This window comes from Cryptosporidium ryanae (genome assembly GCF_009792415.1).
Source record: "Cryptosporidium ryanae isolate 45019 chromosome Unknown contig_43, whole genome shotgun sequence".
Classification (NCBI taxonomy): Eukaryota; Apicomplexa; class Conoidasida; order Eucoccidiorida; family Cryptosporidiidae; genus Cryptosporidium; species Cryptosporidium ryanae.
The window spans coordinates 182,002-200,980 of record NW_027125526.1 but is presented as its reverse complement, the minus strand read 5'-3'; the positions used below and the strand labels follow the sequence as shown (position 1 = coordinate 200,980).

Sequence of the window (18,979 nt, the reverse complement as noted above, 5' to 3'; positions counted from 1 at the left end):
CTAATCATTTTTATTTCGATAACATAATGATACGAAATAGTGTCAGTAGGTCTCGGATTTTTGTTGAGAATAAATATATATATATATATATATTAAATTGTAAATCGAATTTTTGTATAAGTACTAAATCACATTTACTTGTTAATAAAGTTTTATTAATTATATTTACATGTTATTGAAAACTTAACTTTAAAATGTTTATTTCACTTTTTCCCTACATTGTTTCCTCGTTATTATGTTTTTTTGGCATTTGTTCTGCATATATACTCTCATCACTTCCTGATCTAAATACAAATCAAAGAGTACTAAAATCAAGTTATGATTACATTGTTGTCGGTGGAGGGGCAGCAGGATGTGCACTGGCCAGAACATTGGCTGACTCCAAATATTCTGTTTTGCTCGTTGAAAGGGGAGGAACGAGATTTGAAGAATCAAAACTGACGGAAAATATAAGTGGAATGGGTATGGTAGTAGACGATAAAAGAGTGAGTCAGTTGGTTGTGACAAAACAAGGAGTGAGAACACACATAGGAAATGTATTGGGTGGTGGAACGGCGATAAATATGGGAATGATTATGCAAGAGAACCCAGAATTTTTTGATATGCTAAAAAATTCTTCTGGTGCTCAGCTAAACCAAACACTTTTAGAGGAAAGTTATACGTGGTTAATTGACAAAGTTAGCAATAAAGGAGACCAAAATCTCCCGATAGTAAAACCACTAGAAAATTCGTTTAATGACATAGGTTTTGTGACCTCAGAAAATCCTAATTCAGATTTTAAAATAGATAGAGTAAATGGAACATGGCGAGTATACAACGTTTTCAATGTCTCTGACCATGGTTTTAGAATGTCTTCAGATATTCTGTTGTCCGATTATGAAAGTGTTAAGAAAAAAAGGGTAATAGAAACAAGTCCTGTAGACATTTTGACTCACAATTATGTTACAAAAATTGAATTTGAATCCCAAGAAAGCTCCTCTAGCGGCTCTGGGAGCAGACTTATAAATGAAAATATCTCATTTTTACAAAGTAAATTCTCAGGGATCAATTCATTTATGAACAATGAGCAAAATAATGCAAGATTTACTTCGTCTTTAAAAGCTAAGTGTATTTTATTAAACAGAAATATTATGAAGTCCCAATATTCTGACTTTAATGAACATCCCAGCTTCAATTTTACAACTGGGACTATTACAAATGAGCAAAATGTTGCATTTAAAGCATCAAAGGAAATATTAAGCAACATCTTTGCAAAAAGAATATGTGTAAATGACAATGGCATGATTATTTTATCGTCAGGTGCCATACACACTCCCATTTTACTTTATAAATCTGGAATTGGTCCTAGAAAAGCACTGCAAAATATGAACATAATGCCGATTCTTGAACTCCCAAATTTGGGAACGAAAATAGTAGATAGAATGCTTTTTGCAATTCCTTTATTCTACAAAGAGAATGTTTCATCTAATCCATTTGTGAATCCTCTTATGTCAAGTTTCTCTGCAAAGTCCGGGGATTGTGGTTACAGTTGTAACATTATTAATATTGAATCTTTGGGTGGAGGTAGAACCGTCGAAGGAACCTTATACGCAACTAGACTCATATTTCCACCAGAACTTAGAAACAATATTGTAACTGATTTTGTAATTGAAACATTCAAGTCATGTGCAGAAGCATACCCTTTTAGTGGTATTTTTCCTATTTGTCTAATATTGCAGTATCCTTTAAAGTGTTTAAGAAGATCAGCAGCGGTATTTTACTTTACATCAGAACCTAAAAGCAGGGGTAGTTTAAGTGTTAATAATGATGGGAAGTTTGAACTTGATGCAAACTACTTGTCTGATGATGAAGACAAAGAAAATGTCATTACCGGTTTGTCTAGTGTCATAAAAATGTTAAGGTCTGGAAAGTTTGATGACATTGCGGAACCGGGAGGTTATTCATCGTGTCCATTAACTGTTTTAAATGGAATAATTGGAGTTTTAGCATCTGCTAAAACAGAAGGATTGTTTATGAATAAGCCTTTTTCTCCAGAATTTATGAGAGAGCTTGAAAATGTATATAATAACATTGTCGAGTATAAAAACACTCTCTTCCCCGAGGAATGTTTGCAAAATGAGAATCCAGACGAATGTTTTAAAAGTAAAAATATCATATTTGAAAATATTGCCACATTTCCACCAGCGTTACCTGATATTTCTGATAAAGAAGCAGTTTTAAATCTCGCTTTTAAAGTTGGTACAAGTATCTGGCACTGGGCCGGTTCAGCTCCACTTGGAGAGCTAGTTGAAAATGATATTTTTACTTTATCCGGAACTAGTAACCTGGGTGTCGTAGACGCTTCACTACTGAAAATTATACCAAGAATAAATCCGGTATTCACCATCATGAGCCTCGGAAGATACGCTGGAATATCAATATTAAAAAATAGAGAAAAGAAACAAGTTAATAACATTTATTCATAAAAAAAAAAAAAGCATTAACACTAATTAATATATATAAGTTATATCTTATAATAAAGAAAACTTTGTGTTTAAATTTTTATTTACAACCAAACGTGATCAATTGAATTGCTTGTGATATTATATTGTATCCATGAACTCGTATTCTTAAATGAACCTGGATTTACTATCCATACATTATCAACAGGTTTAACAGAATAACTCGGGCCAGGATCTCCTATTATTATAATATTAGGAATTGGGAGCAGGTAAAAAGATGAATCTAAAGTGGGAATAATATTTGAACTTGTGGGGGTTATGTGTTTTTGTCCCAAAATTGTTGGTGGAATTATTTGTTCAAGTACTTTAGAGTCCAAATTCCAGTATTTAGAGTGCCCCATATTATCTTCACCAAAATATGAATATATTGTTTTTTCCCTCAGTTCAACAGAAAGAGAGTGTCTCATAATGAAAATACTGTTTCCGTTATCATATAATCTGCTTGGACTTGATTTTAAATATATGTTATTTGGAAATTCTTGTGTTATATTTGAAGTAAAATAATCAGCGAGTGGGTTTTTCGGGAGCAGATCAGGTCCAATATCATTAGGTCCTGGTATTATTAAAAAAATACAGTTATTTTTCAAAGTTTGAAATTTATTCAATAGTTTCTTAAGTTCATCAAAATGTTTACGTGTTTTTTCAAAACTTAGAAGAGAGTTACTATTTTCTCTTTTATTTTCTGTTTCTAAACTTAAAAAAAGCTTGTTAGTTTTATTGTTTCCCATATCCATTAAGTTGAATTCTTTATTCTGTATCTCTTCTATATCTTTAGTTTTCTCAGAAAAGTACTCATTCCCAACAACAAAGTTTCCTAACAATATAAACCCCAATTTTGTTTCAGACCCACAAATTAATTGTTCATATCCCGAAAAAACTTTTTCAAGATTGGTCATTACCTTATTACTCATTAATAATAAATCAGAAATAACAATCCAAGTTTCAATCCTTTCTGAACTATTTTTTGAAATATCAGTTTCGTTAAATTTAGAATATTTAATATTCATTTTATTTAAACAAGGCGATATAATTTTAGATTCATATGTTATTTGTTCTTTTTCACTTATACTGCAGGTATTCATAACCAATGATAATGACTTATCGAGAATGTGTCTCGACATATTATCATCAATATTTTGAATTGGTGGGTGAAATAAAAACTCAACCTCAAAATTTCCGGACAAGCTATTCATTTTTCCTCTAACAACAACTATGTGGTTTAGACAATATATTCCCTTTCCAAATAATGTACTATTTATATTAATTTCAAGCTTTATTTTATATGTCGGATCTTCTAGAAGCAATTCACCATCCTCATTTTTAATCAACATTCCAAATAATGTTGCCTTTTTACTTGTTCCCAATAAAGATTTAATTGAATAAATTACAAATTTTGACTTATCAATGTCAATCTCCTGAGAAAAATCAACTATATTATCTCCATATTTGTTCAAAATAGTCTCTTCAACGTCAAGATTGTCGGAATTGTGAAATGTAAACGAACTGTGTTGGACTAGAGAATTCTTTAAAAAATAATATCTCAGCAAGTAACTTTGTCTAAAACTGCTTGCCGTTGTGAATAAATTTGTTTTCTTTGAGTCACTTCTTTTTTCAAATTTTTCTCCTGCATTCTAAATAATTATATAAATAGGGTATTAAGTTATTAATTAAAACTCGTTTAAAACAATGCTTGAAAACATTTGCGAAAACAAACTTACTTTTAGTATGTTATTATTAGACAATTTGCTCCAGTTATCAGGGTCGTAAACAGAATGAATATACAAGTCGTTCATATTAAGTTTCAAAACAATTCATTCTTAACGAATAACGATGTATGTATTATTTTGTTTTTATTCTACACACAAAACTTGTGCCTTCTACTGGCGGCACCAATAAAATTCCATTGTTTTTAAAAATTCGTCTTTGGCGCCAGTGGTGCATTTTTTTATAAACATGTTATAAAAATATGTGGGATTTTGTTGAAAAAAGTTAATAACATGACATTTTTATTTGTTTATGATCATTTAATGGATTACTATGAATTCAAAAGGTCTTTTCCAAGTGTGGAATTTAACCCTTTTGCTATCGGTGTAATTGAAGATTATCACTTTAGGTGGGAGGCAAAAGGAATCCCATTTGTTTGTAGAAAGAGACCAACACTATTTAGTTTACCCAATAAAATGACATATGGAGTTGTGCTTAGGATATCTAATTACGAACTAGATATGGTCAAGAATTATTCAAAATACCTCTCAAACAACCTGTTAATAAATGTTCAAGTACAAATAAAAAGAGAAATTAGAGAGACAAAATCAAATAATAATTGTAAACTAAAGGATGACTTATTTGAAAAAAAGTTGAATGTTTCAGAAAATGTTGTGAGCAATTTTATCAATGGAGTGACATTTATTGCAGAAAGAGAAAATTTAATACTTGATAAATCTTTCATAGAAACTCTGTTAAACAAACGTAAAGATATACTTAAGTCTAAATACTTTAAAAATATAGTTGAATCGTCTAAAAACATAAGTCCAATATTTCCGAGTGACAAATATGTTGAAAACTTAGTGAATATAGCAAATAGCTATTCAATACCTGATGAATATGTTAAGGAGATTAATGTTTATAGCAAACAGAGATTATCATTTGTAGAAAGAGTCGTCAGGTGGACTATAATAAAGTATATGAGCTTAATAACTAAAATTAACCAGCAGGAAGTTGGATTTGGTATAATAGATTTGCTTTGGGAATTGGATCCTAACGATCCACTTGTATTTGAAGATTACGGTAATATAAATAACAAAGTGTTACTCTTTATGATAGTCCTGGTTTTGTTCTCATTTTTTCCGATATTGTCTATATATTCAATCTATGTATGGTTTAAATCATACTGATTCTGTTAATTCTCAAAAAAATTCTCATTAGATGGGGGTTTTCTGATTAATTGTTCGAGTAATTCATATAAATTATCAAGATTCTGGTAAATGTCAATAATGAAATCTAACAATTCCAAATTTGAAATATCTATTTCCTGATCTTTAAGATATTCTTTAAAATTATTTTCAAATTTAAATTTAAGTATTTGTGTTTTTTTGTTAAATAGTTTTATTAATTCAAGCATGTTAGATGAATTTTCAAACTTCAACTTCAATAGTGAATTATATTTATTAATTGGAATATAAGGATTGACTTCTTCTATTATCTTTTTTATAGTATTTATTTTCAATGTAAATTTAATATCGTGGCAAAACAATATTGAACTTTCAACAGTGTCTTTGAGGCTCAGTAACTCAATATTATTGAAATATTCAGTTAACATAAAGTACAAATTAGGTTCTTCATAACTGCATTCAGCATGAATTTGGAACCAAACAAGAATATATTGTATTCTATCCGATATTTCCAACATTGCTTGTTTTATCTTGGTTTTATTCTTATGGCCAATAACACTTTTTTGCAAAATAAAACTGTGATCGTCGATTTTACTAAGTATTGTTAATAGTTTATTAATGTTAAAAAAAATCCATGATTCTGTGGCTTTTGAATCAAATTTATATTTATTTATTCCAGGTACCAGTAAAGGTATTCCAATGTCAAATTCTTGAATAAGTTTTTTTTGAAGTTTTTGCAATGATTCATGTAACTCATTAAATTCATATGTATGCAAAACATCAAATGTATCAGAGTCTGCGTTTGAATTAAATTTATCTATATTTTCTCTTAACTCAGTTATCAATTCCCATATGGAATTCTTAAAAAATTATGTAAACAGTTGAAAGACACAAATTAACAATAACTTACAGATATAAATGAAGATTTTTTATAAATACGAACAATTCTTAGACTCGGGATTGATAGAATTTCAATTTGATTCTTATCTGAGAGATTACTCTGATTGTTGTTTTAAAGGTGAATGTCAAACATAGCATTTTAGATTAAACTTACAAATCTCAAATCTAAAGAAGCACTGGTTGTTTTAAGATTATTATCTGTAGTTCTTGCATAGTTATTTGGTAAAAAGGTACTCTGAAGTAGAAGAAAGATAGCAAATGAAATATTGGCAAACATTATAAACGTCAAAACATTTCCTATGTTGGTTTCTAGCGCCAAAGTTGGTGATCGCAGAAAATACATTAGAGCAATCAAATTTATAAAAATAGTTAAAAATAAACAGAAGATCAAACTAATATTCAGTTATATAATAGTGAAATTATTTATTAATTTAGAAGTCACAACCTCTTGAAACTACCTCCTTACACGTAGGTCTAAGTATCACAGTGTGTTCTGTTTGGGAGGTGAAAGACCCAACAACGTCATTAAGTGGAGGATAAGGACGGATTATTTCCGCATCTACAAGAGATTTAAGTGCAAGTGCATGCTTTTCAAATCCAAGTTGATCTAACCACTTCCTACAAAAGGCTAATGTGCCAAAATGACTGTTTATTCCGCTCAAAAGAGTTCTTGCAGACTTTAGTCTAAGTCCAGATTCATTAATGAATGGGCTATCATAACATTTCATATAGTGACTGCAATCGAACCCTTCTGTGACGTAGCCTCTTCCGGTAGAAGCAAATGTTTCGATTGCATAAACTTCATTCTCTTCCATTCTCGTGCTGTCTACTGTTGCCACTATAGGCAAAGATTTTCCGCCATGTATTTGATAAGGCAGAATTGAGTGACCATTTAAGTTTTTGATGGCTTTTATGGGATATGTCTTGCCTTTGTATTCAAACTCGTATGATTCAATTACTTCTTGAATACTAGACCCTATTTCTGAGAATATAGCGTCTATTCCTGCTAATTTTAAGCCTGTATTCGTCCCATCTAAAGTTGACTGAATCAAAGGATCGAAGTGATCTTTGAAAGCAACACTGAATGCGCAATCAATAATCATACCATTTACCTGTACACCAAAGTCAAGCTTACAAATGTCATCTTCTGTTAAAATGGTGTTGTCGCCCGGATTTGGTGTATAGTGTGCAGCACAATGGTTCAAAGAGCAACCTGTTGGAAAGCCACAACCACTATTTAAACTGTCAGCACTCACTAACTCCCTAGTTTTATCTTCAAGAATATTACAAAGGTCAATTAATTTAATACCCGGCTTGATTACACTTTGCATATATTTTCTAACCTGTCTATGTACTTCTGCTGCTCTCCTTAGAGATGAGTAATCAGGTATATAATTATTTTCAAAAGATTTCAATTCCTGAGAAGCTATTCTGTAAGAATTTGTACCCGTATATTCAATCTTTTCACCTTCAGGATACTCATATTTCTTGTATATTTTATTTACCGGTACTGTAGGAGGAAAAGTTTGTTTACTTTCAACAATAGCAGGCCAATTAGAGACCTTCCTAAGATGAGAATTATCTTGAAGTGGAACAAAGTGATTCGGAAGGTCTGGAACGTAGTCTTTCTCAATATCGTTATTATCTGTTGTGGGTTTTTTCTTTTTCCTTTTCTTTTTTGCCATTGCCTTTACCTCGTTATTTTTATTTAAGTCCAATTTATTGACCTCATTTGAAATCTCATCAAAAACCTTCTCATCGTTTAAATTCGGTTCTATTTCAGAATTCACCATTTTTTATGGAGAAAAAATAATTTACGAAAACAGATAAGACTAATAATTTGGGTTATTTTTGCCTAGTCTCGCGCTAAACAATTGTACGGATTGCAATTAAGAGAAAAAACAAGAAAATACCATAAGATCAGGGAGATTAAATGCAAATGTAAAATTTAGTTTAGATAACGCCTCAAATATATTTAGCTTTCGTTATTCCAAATTAGTGCTTTAAACAAATTTCAAAGTAACGATGTTTTGCCATGAAAATTGATTATTTTTACGTATTGGCGCCTGTTTGGTGCATGTTTTGATGATTTGATATAGAAAAATCAAATAAAATTGTAAATGCTACATATTTTCCGATTTCAAGAATATAGTTTTCCACTAAATTGTACATGTTCTGGAGAATCCTTATGCTAAATTTTTAGTTGTACATATATATTTAGTTATAAAAGGTGTGAAAGAAAGGCCTGAAAGAACAAAAATAACTAGTCGAGCTTATTGATGTTTGAAGGTATACAGAACATAGGTTACTTCAATAATTTAAGAGTCTTATCAATCTCAATAGAATGGTACAATGTTAGCGTATGGATCTGTGTTGTTTTGGCTGTGTCATTTGGAATTTTAGCGCTACTTCACGACTTTACTGAATTGTGTCAAAACAATTTTGAACAGTTTTCAGAGCTCCAACCCGACTTAAGTGAACTAAATACAGGTAATTGCGAATATAACCAGTGCTCAACGGTAAGGGGACCTAATGAGTTTTTTGCCGAGTTGAACTCGCTGATTAGGGAGTTTAAAAATGAAGAGACATTCCAGATTTTTTGTACAAAGTTTTCCATTTTATTTTCAGAATTATTTCCAATTAATTCATCCAATATTAGTCCGCAATTTTTAACGCTCATCCTAAAACAGATCATTTTAATGAAGCAAAGTGATATTAAAATATTACAAATACAAGAAATATCAAAAATGCTACTGTGTAAGCTTGGAGTTTCTAAGTATACACTAAAGACATGCTATTCAGAGCTTTGCAAGTTAAACGAAGCTACTTTGAGACCCGAGATAAAAGAATTCCTTTTTTCAGAAAGGAACAGACTACAAAGTATTATCTACTGTGAGAGAATGATGATTTTGGAACAAATTAAACAGAGCTTTATAAATGGCATAAAGAGATTCAAGTTTGCTATAGAAACTATTATTAATTTCTAATGACTCATTTTCGCTTTTTTTTTCTTGTATATATTAGGTTATGTATAATTGTTGCACGGCGCCAGAATTTTTTTTGTAGGGTTAAAACAGCAAAAGGTTTTGTTATAAAAAGGGATAATAATAGTTTTTAGGAGTGTATGGTGATTTAGTAATATTTCTCTAATGATTTGTCAGGATAATTTAAGTGATCCATCATACAGTAAGTTGTATTATACGACATTCTTTTTTGATCTTCGTTAATTTACCAACTTCTTCAGAGGTGGGAATTTATCCTAAACATCCGTTTTTCTCTAATGACAGAAAGTACTCTGACAAAATAAACAGAGACTTTTCTCTTAGGGCTTCTGTAGATGATTTTTTACAAATGACTCAATTCTGGCAGTGCAATAATACTGTTTCGTCTGGTGGTTTTGCAGGTGATTCTGCAAATAGTGAATCGATTGAGAACCATCAATTATTCATTGAATATTTCACATCCCTATTGGACATATCAGAAAAAAAAAACAAGCTAAATTCATTCTTTCCGAAAGAACTTTTATCTGATTCTATTACAATTAGAAGAATAAATGAGCATTCAATGAAAAGAGCTTATGGAATTAGAAAAGTAGAACAACAAAAAAAACAAGTTAATGAGGAGAATGATTCACTTGAAAACAAAGGTATGAGAGACGATTTTGATTTATTTGCAGATGATGAATCCGAAATCGACTTTGAGTACATTAATCCTGTACTAGATGATGAATATGACGAGCTCGAGGATAATATAAAGGATCAAGACGTTATATAATATTAACTAGTGGTACATGAAAAAATTAGCATTAACTAACTTAAATACTATATATTAATCGTTTTTTACATTCAATTTGTATATACATTATTTTTTAACTTTTATTTTGTGATGCAGCGATATTTGTAGGATCACAGTAATCGACATCAGCACCATTAAAAATACTGGTGTTGATTTTATTTGTACATTCAACTTTGATAGTTGGGTCCGAACCTGTCTCTACCCATTCTTTATACTTTTGGGAATCACAAATACAGGCAAATGGGTAGTCATTCGTATCATACATTACAAATGCACCTCTATTGTTAGTTGTGGTCATTGCCTCTACATTCAGACCCATAAGCTCTTTTAAGCGGTTTGATATTTCGTTTCCTATTTCTGTTACTTGTTTAAGGGCAAAATCCGAGTCCAAATTTCCAAAAGATTTTAATTGATTTTCTGCCACACTGAATGTCGAGATACTGTTTATTACTCCCTCTCCCGATAGAATTCCATTTTGAGATCCTCTGATTTCTCTCATTACACCTATTTCTAGTTGATTAGAAATACAAAATAATGCAGTAAATAAAATTAACTTGATCAAACGAAGTCCCATTTAAAAAAAACAAAATAAACGGGGGGAGTTTGTATAAATGAGTGCAAAAACTTAAGGCCTAATAATTAAACTACTTTTGTGATTATCTTATTCTTTATATTTTAGCAAACCGACTCAAAACTGCTTTTATTTTAGTATGCTTGAAGCCAATATGATTTTGCATGCTTCAAATAAAAGCAGTTCCCGCCTTCAGGCGGTATTCTGTTTATTTGGTCTAGGTTGACTTGATAGTGAAATAAAAGGATTACGAAGATAGTGATAAAGATGCGTCTTTTAACCCACAATATTTTAATGTGGTAAGTCGGATTGAATATATTATAGAAACGATCATTTTGTTACTCACTTCAATATTCGATTTAGCAACAGATCAGAATGTAAGAATGGCTTTCCACTTAAAATAACCTTGAATGGAACTTTGGAGGAGTCAACCAAATATATAGAAGTTGAGCAGAATAACGAACAAATACAGTCTCTGCTTGATAGGATAGATTGGGATGTTTTTGTTAGAACTGCATCAGATTTTGGGATTGAGTTGCCCATAGGTTATTCCGAACAAGACAAAAAGGATGAAATGTTTCTAGCTGCAGTCCATGATGCACTATTGAAGGTACGTTTAACATTAAAGATATGATTTGAGATATATATGAATTATTATATGTTTATAGTTTCAGATAATGGAAGGGAAACTCACCTGTCCGGTTTGTAAATTTGAGTATAATATTTCAAAAGGAATTCCAAATATGCTTCACGAACCCGGTTTTGGAGACAATGATGGAGAGACAAACATGAATTAGGGTTTAAAACATAATATATTTACGTAATAGCACTAATTTTATTTATTTTTTTCTTTTATCTTATTTTTTTTTGAAACCTGAGATTTTTGAGAATTGTTAACTAATCCTGCTTTTTCAAGGGTTTCCCTAGCTGCATTATTAATGTGTCTAAATCTATCAGGTCCAAGTTGGATACCTCCATACCACCTTGTGACCATAACAAATACATTTTTTGCGTCAATTATGTTAAGAAGGTGTTGGAGTCTGTTTCCAGCAGCAGTTTCTCCGTCAGAGTCATGGTCTGATGAAATAACATCATATCCTATTGGAAAGGATCCACATAAAGAGGAATTTTTGTCTTTAAACAACCTATATGCCCACATATTATGTGTCGCTCTCGCTATTTTAGTATTTGATAATAACCATTTAATAACCTTTTTAACATCCTCTGTTGTAAATACTTTGCAAACGTGAGCTTGAAAAACACTTTTTCTGTCAACAATAGGCTCTCCATGAGTTATCCCAAAAACTTTATCTCCGTCAAAATTGTTTAATTTTTCATTATTTTTTTGTTCTTTATGTTTAGTTTCAGTCAATTTAATTCCTTGAGAATTTTTCTCACCAAGGTCGACCTCATCAAAAGAATTTTCCAAGGCCCCAATTAACTCAAATAGTATGAAGTCTTTTCTCTCTGATCCTTTTTCAATCACTTCTTTTAATTTTTTAAAAGCTTTAGGAGTTAGTGTCAAGTTTTTGGATGGGCATGATTCGTTTTGTGATGTAAAATAGTGAAAGTCAAAGTACCAAGAAGATAAAACATAAGCTGACTCTTCATGAGGGTAACCAAAAGGAATGCTTATTTTAATTCCTAAGATTCCATCCTTATATTCACTCTAAAAAAATATTCATTTTGTTTAAATTTACATAAATAGAGTTTCTCTCAAAATTAACTTACATAAAATTTCAAAGTTTTTTCGTTCTCGATAAACAGTATTCCGGGTGAAGGAAGAGAGTTATGAGATTCAACCTCAGGACTGACCCCAAATATACTTTCAAGTCCTTTAATCTCTTCTTCTAAAGTAGAGGAGTTCATTTTTCTTGTTAATGTGAAGCTTGAAGGCAGAAAGCGGGTACCTATTAGTGGAATGAATGAAATTTAGGTCAAAGTAAATGGTAAAAAGCTGCAGTGATTACTAAAGGGAATATCTGGTGAAGTAAAATAGTTTCGTTTTTATTTTTGATATGAACATATTTGATCAGTTCCTTTCAAATTTTCAGACAAACATCGAGATTTTTAGAAAAGACTCATTAAATATAAAAGTCAAAGTTAATGAGCACACTTTTCATTTAAATGATGAAGTAACTGTTGTTCCTCCATATATGATTAGCTGTAAATCTTACTGTAAACAGAGGTGGAGGGGCAGATCTTTGAAGGATTTGTTTTCGAACGAATTTAGATCAAGACCAATTTCTGAATATCAATATTTAGTTGAAAACGGGAGATTATTTATAAATGAAATTCCAGTAAATTCTCTTGATTACATAATACGCAACGGTGATTATATCCAACACAAAATTCTTTTTATTGAGCTTCCAGTTAATACAGATAGGGTTACTATATTGTACGACACTCCTGACTTTTTGGTGGTTTATAAGCCGTACGGAATTCCTTGTCATCCACAGGGTAGATACAATAAGCTTTCCTTAACAAAAATAGTCCAAAATGAATATCTCTCCAAATTAGATAGTGTTAAAAACGATGAATCTTATCAAGGTTATATTCACCCTATAAATAGGCTTGACAGAGTCACATCTGGATTAGTATTACTTAGCAAAAATCAGGAAACCACTAAAATATTGTCAAAAAGAATAAGCCAAGCTCATAAATACTATATTGCAAAAATTAAAGCAAATACATTTGAATTTGTTCAGTCTATAAAAAGTAAAAATTTAAAAGGCGTAGAAGTCTCTGAATTGTCTAAAGATGAATCACATGGACTCTTTAGCCACAGAATAAAATGCGAAATAGATATCAAAGTTTTGAAAAACAGACAAGGAGATTGTTTGATGTCTTCTGTAGATACCTCAAATAACGGTAAATCAGCTTTGACATACTTTTACCCTATTACAATCGATAATGGCTCCAAGATTTTCAAAAAACAAAAGATTCAAGGCGATTCAGGTGAATATTCACTAATTCTCTGTAAACCTATTACAGGAAAGACACATCAAATCAGAGTTCACTTGCAATATATTGGGTTTCCTATATTCCAGGATTTTTTATATGAAAACAATCTCAATACTAAAAAAACAGATCAAATTGGATTTAAATACTTTAATTCAAATTATGTTGCAAACTTGGATATAAACTTTGATCAAATTGACCCAGAAATAAAGCAGTCTCCCCTAAAGGAAATATGTTTTGGTGGGGGAGGAGTCTTGACTTTTAACCAAGAGAAAAAGATTGCTTCCGTTGAATATCTAATCGAACCCCCATTGGGAATATGTTTGCATTCGTTGATGTACATAATTCCAAGAAACTCTGAATCTGAAATAGATATGGTTTTAAGATGTAATAGGTTTCCAAAGTGGGTAACAGACACTAACAGTTCCTTCGATATAGAAGACTTCTTATCAAATTGGCCGATTTGGAATGAATCGTATCTGGAAAAGTACGAACTAGTTCCAGAATATATTGTATAATTTAAATTTTATGTTATTCTGTATAAAAATATTTTATATAATTTATTTGTCTACATGCATGTCTATTTTGACCACATGTTTATAGTATTAATACAATAAAAAAAAGAGAAAAATTAAAATATTAATTAGATAAGGCTGCAAAATAATGTATAAAAGCAACATATTTTTGATTATTTTTTAGTAACTTCTTCTGTTTTTGGGAGAAATAAGTGATTGAGACCATAATAAAACATTCCATATTCAATAAGTAATTCAATGGAAGAAGATAAATTAAGTTTTGCAACATTAATTAAGGAATGTAGATTCTGTTTTGGTTCAGATACAACATTATCTCCACTTATAGCACCATGTAATTGTAAAGGAACCCAAGAATACATACATTCGGAATGCTTAAGCAAATGGCAAAGAATTCAAGTAAACAACAGACCATGGTCGAGCAAATTTTGTAGTGTTTGTCGTCACCCATATACAATCCGCGAAAATAGAAACCTTGTTTATACATTTTCAAATATAGCAAAACACCAAAACATTCAAATATTAACAATGATACTCAAGTTTATTTCAATTTTTTTCTTGATTATATACACAAAAATTCTTTGCAGTTTCATTTTGTCATTGGGTGGTCCCGTGGCACTCATACTATTATTGTTAATAATAGCTTCTTTTATTATTATATTAATATTTGAACATGTTTCAAATGCTAATATCGCTAATTCGGAGCTCCGGAGGGATATTTAGAATACACAATTCTTAAGTCTTGTATTAAATAATTTGCCTTAAGTCACTATATGGAAGAACAAAGCTAGAAAAATAATAAATTTGAAGTAGATAGTGTTAAGTAAATTATTGTTGCATTAATTTATAGTATCTAGGCGGATGCAATGTCTTTTTTATTAGCTTGTACAAAAGTATCGGACCCCATGCAAAGGAAGTCAGTGTGCATATTTTACCCCAAAATGAAAAAGTAAATATGAATTTGAGGTCAAAATAACTTTCAAGAAGAAAGAATGATGCAAAGTAAATTAATAAAGAAGCGACGCATGAAGAAACAATAACTTCATTCCAGTGATGTATTTCTGTAAAAACATTCAGTATTTCAGAAAGTATAAGCGAAGTGAAAGTTATTGCAACCAGATTCATCAAAATATTATCATTGAAAAGCATTACTGATCCAAGCATAATGACAGTACCTTGATATAACGATTTCCAAACCCAACAGAAGAATGTTTTTGTTGACATTACACGGCCGGTTTTGAGGTGTCTATACAATTCTGGGTAGAGCAGTGCCGTTGACCTATTAACATCAACGTCAAAGACAAGAGAAAATACGGGTGCCATTGTATAATAAGTTGCATATCCAACTGCCAGCCATCCTTGAAATAGAGCAACTGGAATGAAGTAAAACAACGCAGAAAAGACACATTGCATTGTCGCAATGATCAAGCCTCTGTGAATAACAAAGTGAGCAAGTTTTGCACTATTTTGGTATGCATGCCTTCCATGCCAAAGAAACAGCGGCCTTAAATCGGCGAATTCATGAATACTTATATCCGCTGCGTTGGCTGCTTGTTGACCCTCTTTTCCAACAATTCCTATTCCAATATCTGCAGCTTGAATCATGCCTACATCATTACCTCCATCCCCAACGGCACAAACTCTACAAGTTCTTGAAATACCTGATATTTGATAATTTTGTGAAAGTGATTTGGAATCACTTTGAGAAAAAGAAACATTTGCTTGTTGTGGGTATCTGGAGATTGAGCTTGCTTCTTGCATCCAATCATCTAAATTTGCTCCAGATATAAGAAGAGACGGGATTCCACTTCCTCTGGCGGATGTAGTGTTGCCTGTGATACCAATAAACTGGTTCATGTCTCCAAAACTTGACAATCTATTTAAACCATCATCTTGAATTGAATAATCGCTTCTTCTATCTTTTTTTCTTCTTTTCATGTATCCATTTCTACCTTTTTTCAGTTTTATATTAGTCTCTTCTATTTTCTGTTTAAAGCTAACTGACAAATTATTTCCCTTAAATTTGTTCAATTCCTCAAGTGTAACAGGTGTTTTTCCATCACCCAATTTTGAGAAATGTAAATGATAATCCTTTAAAAGTAAAACTAAATCCTTTTTTTGAGAAGGAGAGCACCTACACCAAACAACTGATTGTGACAAAGATGCAGCGTGAATGAGCAAATAGGGACAGTAATTCATACATATGCTCAAAATCGAACCCTCAACTACCAATATATGATTCATAAATGATTCTGAAATAAAATTATTGAGTTGCAAAATAATATCCTCAACAAAATTTCCAATTTCAGAAGTGCTTCCTTTCGAGTATTTTGATTCTAGAACAAAAAAATTCAGGTGTTTTGGTTTTATACCTGCAGAAATGGCGATGCATAAAGCAGTTTCGAGTTTATCTCCTGTAAGAAGCCATATTTTAATACCTGCATATCTAAAAGCTTCAAGTGTAAGTGGCACATCAATTTGGAGTTTATCTTCGACTCCAGTAAGACCTAGCAACTCCATATCTTTTTCAAGTATTTTTCTGGCATTATTTAAGTTTTGGTCTCTTTGAAGCAAACTTGTGCATGGAAATGAATAAATACTGTCAAACGTCTCGTAGTCACTTTTTGAAATAACTCTATATGAGAAAACAAGCGTTCTCAACCCAAGTCTTGCTAAATTCGTACACTCCTCCATTAACCAACCAGAACCCTTTTCTCTAAGCAATTCAATAATAACGCTTTCAGCACCTTTACAAAAGTATATATATTTCCCCTTGTATTCAACCAAAATTCCCATACGCTTTGTGGAACTGCAAAATGGAAAACATGCAAGTATTTTAAAGGTTAGTCTTATTGAAGAACTTGAAACCTTTGTTAATTCACCTGCCATAGAATTTTCAATGTAATCAAAACTAATTTCATTGCTTCCTAGTTTTTCAATATCTAAATCCATATACTCATTAGATCTACCAACAAGTCTCAGACCCAAACTTGCTGCAAAATTAATTAATGCAATCTCATCAGGTGATGAAGACTGATAAACAATGTGTCTTTGATTAAAATCTACCATACACTCATCAGAATCAAAACAATTGTCATCTAAAAGATCTTCCACTGAATTATTGTCACCGTTTAACTTATAGTTTGTATCTAGTGAAGATCTCGGAAATATATTGTGACATAATGCAATACCCAACAGAAAGTTTTGCAGATGCAGTACGTCCAGTGAATAGTTCCAAACTATTGGGTTATCGCTTATAGTTGGAAAGAGTTTAGTGTTGTTGCTTCGCAAATCAGTGAGTTTATTTTCTTGTTCAATAATATAATACCCATTGTATATATATTTTAAAGAATTAACTATCTCTGCAAAGTTTTCGGGGTGGTAAATTGAATTTCCCAAGTGCAAAGTTTGAACAACCATATAATTTTGAGTTAGTGTCCCAGTTTTATCAGTCAGCAAGTAATCAACCATTCCAAGTTCCTCAGGAATACTTGATCTTACGGCAACTCCTTTCATCTTGTCATCGTTTGTGATCTGAGAAGAAAAAACTATTTTTGCCATTTCTAGATTGACTATGAGAGAGATGGGGATAATTGACGAAAGCAAGAGCATAAACCTCGCGAATGAAATGTACCAAAGAGCATCAAAGCCCTTGCAAAAAACAAGAATAAATGAGGATATAAAAAGCAATACAAATAGTATTTTAGAAAGTGTGTTTACTTGCTCATCCAATAGGCCTGTTTTTTTACGAAGACTTTTTGTACAGGTGTTCATCAATGATCTGCTTTCGATTCCCGTATAGATAACCAACCCGTATATTTTTCCACAGGTGAGAACACTATTAGCCCATATTGTATTATCAAGCATTAAAGACTCAACAACCTGTTTATTCGTTAAATATGCATTTTGTACTTTGTCAATGCTTCCAATTAGGGCATCGGATCCTATTTTTAAACTCGAGGCCATGTCAGAATCCTCAGGAAAGGTGTTATCAACAGAAATCTGATCATAATATTGAATTGTTCCGTTGAAAACATATATATCTTTTTTAGGTGCCTCAATATTTGCAGTACAGTCCAGATTAAATATATCATCCAATGTGTCCAAATGTTGAGTTACACCCAGTGCTCTTTTCACCTTCCAGTCAGTCTCACCGTCCAATTGATCGGTCCTTACAAATACAGTTCCAGTTGGATCGTTAGTCCTGAGAAAAAGTATATCAGCAGGGATTCTATCATTTGTATTTATTTCAATTAAATCACCGACCTTTATATCACATGAACGAATTTCTTTTGTTCCATTCTTAGTTATTTTTCGATACTTCCTGTTGTTAGACTCTCTATCTCTTCTGTATCTTCTAATGTCGTCAATTGCTTCTTTACTCATTGTAATGAACAAAACGAACAGCAAAGGAGCAATGTATGTGAATAAAGGGCCGGTTCTTAACTCTGGAATAAATTGCAAAAGTGCCACAATCAAATAAAAGAAGTTAAAAAAGTGCCTGAACTGATCGTAGAGTACTTTTGGAATAAATGTAATTAGAGAATACTTTTGATTACAGACTATATTTGAAACAAACTTGGACGGAACTGTTCTTCCACTAAAGTGTATGGTTCTCTCACTGAAATTAGTGGAATTCTTGCAAAAGATCCCATTTATTCTAGAAAAAATAGACGTGTTTTCCTTATTTGAACTCAAAAGTGGTAGATTTTCATCATACTTTGACATTTCTATACTAATTAAACTTTTAAACTTAAAGGTTTTATTGCCTTTTTTTACTTCAAAATCAATCTATCTATTGGAAAGGAGATCAGACCTCCCTTCCAG

General features: G+C 31.5%; 13 protein-coding genes across 13 annotated transcripts; 7 read left to right on the top strand and 6 right to left on the bottom strand.

Moving 5' to 3' along the window:
- Positions 1-194: 194 nt before the first annotated feature.
- FG386_002450 (uncharacterized protein) lies at positions 195-2,465 on the top strand (the record flags this gene model as incomplete). Its single annotated transcript, XM_067341812.1, has 1 exon — positions 195-2,465. The coding sequence occupies one exon, from the start codon at positions 195-197 to the stop codon at positions 2,463-2,465; it is 2,271 nt and encodes a 756-aa protein (XP_067197920.1).
- An 80-nt stretch (positions 2,466-2,545) lies between these two features.
- FG386_002449 (DNA polymerase epsilon subunit) lies at positions 2,546-4,294 on the bottom strand (the record flags this gene model as incomplete). Its single annotated transcript, XM_067341811.1, has 2 exons — positions 2,546-4,132; positions 4,220-4,294. The coding sequence occupies 2 exons, from the start codon at positions 4,292-4,294 to the stop codon at positions 2,546-2,548; spliced, it is 1,662 nt and encodes a 553-aa protein (XP_067197919.1).
- A 204-nt stretch (positions 4,295-4,498) lies between these two features.
- On the top strand, positions 4,499-5,395 carry FG386_002448 (uncharacterized protein; the record flags this gene model as incomplete). The annotated part of the gene is made up of 1 exon (XM_067341810.1): positions 4,499-5,395. One exon carries the CDS (start codon positions 4,499-4,501, stop codon positions 5,393-5,395), a length of 897 nt encoding a protein of 298 aa, XP_067197918.1.
- A 5-nt stretch (positions 5,396-5,400) lies between these two features.
- On the bottom strand, positions 5,401-6,569 carry FG386_002447 (uncharacterized protein; the record flags this gene model as incomplete). The annotated part of the gene is made up of 3 exons (XM_067341809.1): positions 5,401-6,252; positions 6,303-6,392; positions 6,447-6,569. The coding sequence occupies 3 exons, from the start codon at positions 6,567-6,569 to the stop codon at positions 5,401-5,403; spliced, it is 1,065 nt and encodes a 354-aa protein (XP_067197917.1).
- A 154-nt stretch (positions 6,570-6,723) lies between these two features.
- Positions 6,724-8,085, bottom strand: FG386_002446 (methionine aminopeptidase; the record flags this gene model as incomplete). The annotated part of the gene is made up of 1 exon (XM_067341808.1): positions 6,724-8,085. The coding sequence occupies one exon, from the start codon at positions 8,083-8,085 to the stop codon at positions 6,724-6,726; it is 1,362 nt and encodes a 453-aa protein (XP_067197916.1).
- A 486-nt stretch (positions 8,086-8,571) lies between these two features.
- Positions 8,572-9,279, top strand: FG386_002445 (uncharacterized protein; the record flags this gene model as incomplete). Its single annotated transcript, XM_067341807.1, has 1 exon — positions 8,572-9,279. The coding sequence occupies one exon, from the start codon at positions 8,572-8,574 to the stop codon at positions 9,277-9,279; it is 708 nt and encodes a 235-aa protein (XP_067197915.1).
- A 364-nt stretch (positions 9,280-9,643) lies between these two features.
- Positions 9,644-10,066, top strand: FG386_002443 (uncharacterized protein; the record flags this gene model as incomplete). The annotated part of the gene is made up of 1 exon (XM_067341805.1): positions 9,644-10,066. The coding sequence occupies one exon, from the start codon at positions 9,644-9,646 to the stop codon at positions 10,064-10,066; it is 423 nt and encodes a 140-aa protein (XP_067197913.1).
- A 94-nt stretch (positions 10,067-10,160) lies between these two features.
- On the bottom strand, positions 10,161-10,661 carry FG386_002442 (uncharacterized protein; the record flags this gene model as incomplete). The annotated part of the gene is made up of 1 exon (XM_067341804.1): positions 10,161-10,661. The coding sequence occupies one exon, from the start codon at positions 10,659-10,661 to the stop codon at positions 10,161-10,163; it is 501 nt and encodes a 166-aa protein (XP_067197912.1).
- Positions 10,662-10,952: 291 nt separating this feature from the next.
- Positions 10,953-11,455, top strand: FG386_002441 (uncharacterized protein; the record flags this gene model as incomplete). The annotated part of the gene is made up of 3 exons (XM_067341803.1): positions 10,953-10,957; positions 11,022-11,268; positions 11,333-11,455. 3 exons carry the CDS (start codon positions 10,953-10,955, stop codon positions 11,453-11,455), a joined length of 375 nt encoding a protein of 124 aa, XP_067197911.1.
- A 38-nt stretch (positions 11,456-11,493) lies between these two features.
- Positions 11,494-12,527, bottom strand: FG386_002440 (ximpact conserved protein; the record flags this gene model as incomplete). Its single annotated transcript, XM_067341802.1, has 2 exons — positions 11,494-12,327; positions 12,390-12,527. The coding sequence occupies 2 exons, from the start codon at positions 12,525-12,527 to the stop codon at positions 11,494-11,496; spliced, it is 972 nt and encodes a 323-aa protein (XP_067197910.1).
- A 149-nt stretch (positions 12,528-12,676) lies between these two features.
- On the top strand, positions 12,677-14,137 carry FG386_002439 (Yd1036cp-like RluD type 1 pseudouridine synthase; the record flags this gene model as incomplete). The annotated part of the gene is made up of 1 exon (XM_067341801.1): positions 12,677-14,137. The coding sequence occupies one exon, from the start codon at positions 12,677-12,679 to the stop codon at positions 14,135-14,137; it is 1,461 nt and encodes a 486-aa protein (XP_067197909.1).
- Positions 14,138-14,392: 255 nt separating this feature from the next.
- On the top strand, positions 14,393-14,875 carry FG386_002438 (uncharacterized protein; the record flags this gene model as incomplete). The annotated part of the gene is made up of 1 exon (XM_067341800.1): positions 14,393-14,875. One exon carries the CDS (start codon positions 14,393-14,395, stop codon positions 14,873-14,875), a length of 483 nt encoding a protein of 160 aa, XP_067197908.1.
- A 105-nt stretch (positions 14,876-14,980) lies between these two features.
- On the bottom strand, positions 14,981-18,880 carry FG386_002437 (uncharacterized protein; the record flags this gene model as incomplete). The annotated part of the gene is made up of 1 exon (XM_067341799.1): positions 14,981-18,880. The coding sequence occupies one exon, from the start codon at positions 18,878-18,880 to the stop codon at positions 14,981-14,983; it is 3,900 nt and encodes a 1,299-aa protein (XP_067197907.1).
- Between the last annotated feature and the right edge of the window lie 99 nt (positions 18,881-18,979).